This window comes from Chelmon rostratus, chromosome 6, assembly GCF_017976325.1.
Source record: "Chelmon rostratus isolate fCheRos1 chromosome 6, fCheRos1.pri, whole genome shotgun sequence".
NCBI lineage: Eukaryota > Metazoa > Chordata > Actinopteri > Chaetodontiformes > Chaetodontidae > Chelmon > Chelmon rostratus.
In genome coordinates, this window is record NC_055663.1 from 25785409 (window position 1) to 25789806 (window position 4398).

At 47.5% G+C, this 4398-nt stretch overlaps 1 protein-coding gene across 1 annotated transcript; it reads right to left on the reverse strand.

Annotated features, from left to right (window-relative positions):
- Window positions 1-262: 262 nt before the first annotated feature.
- On the reverse strand, window positions 263-4160 carry LOC121608552 (high choriolytic enzyme 1-like). The gene is made up of 7 exons (XM_041939871.1): window positions 3999-4160; window positions 3746-3836; window positions 3084-3224; window positions 1520-1637; window positions 1202-1380; window positions 860-941; window positions 263-578 (listed from the first exon to the last, which is right to left on the reverse strand). Exons 1-7 carry the CDS (start codon window positions 4065-4067, stop codon window positions 446-448), a joined length of 813 nt encoding a protein of 270 aa, XP_041795805.1. The 5' UTR covers window positions 4068-4160; the 3' UTR covers window positions 263-445.
- Between the last annotated feature and the right edge of the window lie 238 nt (window positions 4161-4398).

Genomic DNA, 4398 nt, shown 5'->3' on the forward strand with positions numbered 1-4398 from the left:
ATGATTACTGAGCCTTCATTCAGTGTGAATACAAACGTCTGGAACAACAGATCCTGACGCTCAGTGAAAATACGTGTTGACTTGTGGTCGTACCTTGTTTCTCCTCTCGATTGTTTTCTTACTGTAATGATGATAATAATTCTGTTCTGCACAGTGCAAATCGTGTCAGTAAAGCTAGAAAACTGCATAAATCATATTTTTCTGTCACTAAAAAATGGCTCTTTAAAAAATTAGACAACAATCAGACATTTTAGATGCATATTTATTGATTAAACAGGAAAATCCTGAAAGAGGGCAGAAAGTAGAGTGAAATGGATGCTGACAGGCCTCCACTCTCTACATGATTCAGGGTGGTGGTGGTGGTGGTGGTGGTGGTGGGATGTTGAACCCGCTGTAATGGCCCTAACAGACGACTCCTTCTGCTGCAGTTCACATCAGACAGAAACTAGCTCCTGCAGTACAGCAGGTTGATGCGGTTGATGTCGTTCTGGTTCATCTTCCGGGCCATACCAAACACAGCGCTGGGGTCTGGGACCGCCACCATGGTGGGGTTGTAGTTGTCCCTGGAGAAAGCCAGCCTTAAAGGAGGAGACGATCACAGCCCGCAGTTATTTCTCCTGCTCAGGCCGTGATGTTACATACAATACAGAGCTGTGGTGCTTAAAGGATAAAGGGATGGTGAAAATGGTGAAAAACAAGAAGAACAACAACAAAATGAGGAAAAACAAACTGAGAACCAGTTCAGAGGCTCAGTGTAACAGGAAGCACGACGCAGGGATGACAGCAAGCATCAGACAACTAAAACACAATCTGCAAAGAGAATCTAAGGTGGCGTTGTGGGATGTCATGTTGAACTGACCTGCTGTAGTGCATGACAGAGCCGTAGTCGTACGGAGTCTCCTGGTTCAGAGTGTTGAGCTTGTCGAAGTTGTAATCTTCACCTGCAGTGGGGAAGAAGTATTAACAGCCTATATTAAAGTAAATTATATCATTAAATATTACAGGACTGGATTTTTTATTGCTGATACATGTAAGCAACATATTAATATCATAGCTGCTCAAGGTGGGATAATTTAACCACCTCTATATTCTGTCTGTTGATCTGAAGTTAAAAATCTAGTGTAACATGTAACCAGAGCTGTTGAAAACGAGGCTGATTCGCTTCCTTTACATGGAGTCAAAAATTCCCCTCAAAGCTCACCCTCGAGGATGTTCTGCGCCAGGATCCGGATGTGCTGGTCCCTGTCGGCGCGACACTGCTCGTGGCTGAAGCCCAGCGCGTGGAGCAGCTCGTGCTGGACCGTTCCGTAGTAAATGCAGCCGCGGTGGCTCAGAGACAACGTCTGGCCGTTGCCTTGGCGACCCACGTAGGAGTAGCATCTGCAGAGATGTTGGATAGCGCACTGAGTTCATCCTTCCTTCAGCAAGACACTTTTCAACATGGCTCAGCCGTCACTGACGTATGGAATTACATATGATATAAACCACATTACATTAACAAGCCTCATCGCCTACGCACCCATCCAGAGACTGGATGTGGAGGAAGTCCCTCTGGTTGGTGCGGGGAAAGAAGCGGATGCAGGTGGAGTAGGAGAAGGAGTTGATGCCTCTTTTGATGATAACCAGCTCCTGAGAAGCTGGAGGGGAAAACACAAGGATGTAAACCACAGTTTGAAATAAAAAGCCTGAAATTGGACGTTGTTCTACGATTTCCTTACTGCAAACCAACCCCATGAAAAGACCAAAACCAACGACCCTCACTATCTACAGGAAACCATCCCTCCACACAGTAATGAACCATCAACTGTCTGATGACATCAATGTGTTTTACTGCTGGTTTAATAAGCCGAGACTCACACCGTCACCTCCTCCAGCTCAGCCATCACAGCTAGCTGGATCTGGATCTGTGAAGAGGAGGTGTGAGGTCTTTCTGTGCCACCCTCCCGTCTGAAAGCTGAGCAGCTGTCCACCTCTGAAGCTGCATGAAGTCCTGCCCTGCTTCATCTCGGCCCCCACAGTCACAGGATCACATGCCTACAGGCAAATCTGTGGTCATGAAATCCTTTAAAAGACTGCTGCTGAGCCACCTGAAGGACATCACAGGCCGCCTGCTGGACCCCCTTCAGTTTGCCTACCGGGCCCACAGGTCAGTGGATGATGCAGTCAACCAGGGACTGAACTACATCCTGCAACACCAGGGACACACAAGGATCCTGTTTGTGGACTTCAACTCTGCACTCAACACCATCACCCCAGAAGTCCTCTGCTGGCCTGCCAGCCTCCACCTGTCAGTGGATCACAGACTTCCTGACAGACAGGAAGCAGCAGGTGAGGCTGGGGAAAAAAATCACATCCAGCACCAAGACAATCATCACTGGAGCCCCCCAGGGATGTGTACTCTCCCATCTGTGCTTCTCCCAATACACCCGGAGACCCATCTGTTATACTGCCGAAATCTGCAGACACAACACGAGAGACGGGAGGTTGAACAGCTGGTCCTCAGGATGCAGTCACAACAACCTGGAACAGAAGAGACTAAATACTGTGACACTCTACTTTACCCCAAACACTGCCCCCCATCACCACACTCTCAGTATCTCCCAGGACATAAACTCCATCAAGATGAACTTCCTGCAACCAGCCCAGGAAGTTCAACCTGCCTCTGGAGCTGCTTATCCAGCTGTGCTCCACAATAATCCGGTCTGGGTCGGGAACAGACCACAACGACAGTCAGGACTGCACAGAAAATCTTTGCTGCCATCCGTACACCCTGGGCACAACCTGTTCCAACCCCTCCCCTCTGGTAGGCGCTACTGAGCTCTGTATGCATAGCAAGCAGACACAAGTCCAGTTTCTTCCTGCAGGCCATCACTATGATGAAAAGTTCAATCATATTTTGTCAATAATCCTCTCATTCATCATACACTGACACACTATGCTTGTTCGTACGTTCAGTTCATTGTTGGTTTTGGTCTTCGCTTCACGCTATCACCAGCTTCCTTTTTTTAGAAGAAGTTGGACCTTTGCAGTTATTTAAGAACATCTCTGCAACAGTGTACAAAGGGATATATGGATGTGCTTACAGTAGTGGTTTGTGATGACATAGGGAATATAAACCTTGCCATCTGTGGATTTAGGCCACATGCATTCGCGCAGGACGCAGGGTCTGATGCTTCTCAGGGTGCGATGATGAGACACGATGAATGGGCGGTCTGGGTTACTGTCTGCAGAGACAGGAGAAGAAATGAAATGACAGTACATGATGTTTACAGCATGACAACTCCGCTCCTGTGTGCAAACTGCAGCCAAACTGTAGCCAGCGACTGTACGTTCAAGTCATTGTTAGCAGAGCCATTACAGTTCACTGCACACACACAAGCCCTGCATGTAGTTACACCCATTATAAACTCATGTGTCACAGACATAATCAGAACAACCAAAGCACAGCCATCCCATGACTGAAGTCATGATCACAGCTACAGTCTGACAGAATCAGCTGGGACATACGCTCACTAGCTCTGCTAACTAACTAGGGAGCTAACATAGGGAAAGGAAAACTTGATGAGAAGGAACATGAAAGTATTGCAACTCATGCAAAAGGCTTTGAGGAAAAACATTTCTATGAAATATTCATAATAAGCCATTTTCAAGACACTTTGACGTCACAGCAATAAAAGCACAGGTGTAAATAATACAAGTAATGACGGCTGAATTCCATTTAGCTGCTGCAGTTTCAGGGCCTTACGGAGGCTGCTGTTGGCTTTCTCCGACTGCTGTGTGACGGTCGGGTGTCCCTCATCTTCGTCGCTCTGGTCACCGCTCGCTCTCTTCACAACCTGCGAAAAGAAAGCATTTCTGCCACGAGCACTATGAATCTTCCAGAAATAAGCCAACACGGACAAAATGTCCCTAAAGTGAAAGTTTCCTGCTGAAGTGACTTTGAATGTGTTGATCTGAAGACCAGGCACCTGACTGAAAGCTCCAGCTGTGGAACTTACCCCCGCCTCGGTCCAGGCTGAGACTACGAGCAGGACCAGGAGACCCATGATGCACTTCACTGCCGCCATGTTACCCCAAACAACCAGCAGGCCGAAACCATCCAGCAGTGTTCGTGTTAGGAGCGTCAGGAGCAGGCAGGCAGTATTATTCCCTCACCTTTGCCTCTTTATTCCTGCTCAGTAGGAAGCGTCTCGCTCTGTGAAGTCATCCTTTATAGCACAACATGCAGAGATCCACCTTCAGCAGACCGTACGCTGGCATCGCCTCCCTAATCCTGCAAATAGGAAGAGATTTACCTTGTTAAACCTCAATGAACATGAGTTCATTTTTCTTATCTTAATGCTGACAGCGAGGTCCACCCTTAGCAGATATACAGCATGACCACACTAATCCAAGAAG

What these genes read in the sequence shown, in the direction of transcription:
- LOC121608552 (XM_041939871.1), bottom strand. Translation starts at nt 4,067, where the DNA reads ATGGCGGCAGTGAAGTGCATCATGGGTCTCCTGGTCCTGCTCGTAGTC. An exon ending in TGTCATCACAAACCACTACT is followed by an intron (nt 1,638 to 3,083) that starts GTAAGCACATCC and finishes TTTCCCCTCCAG; the next exon opens with CTTCTCAGGAGCTGGTTATC. An exon ending in GGCGCAGAACATCCTCGAGG is followed by an intron (nt 942 to 1,201) that starts GTGAGCTTTGAG and finishes TCCCCACTGCAG; the next exon opens with GTGAAGATTACAACTTCGAC.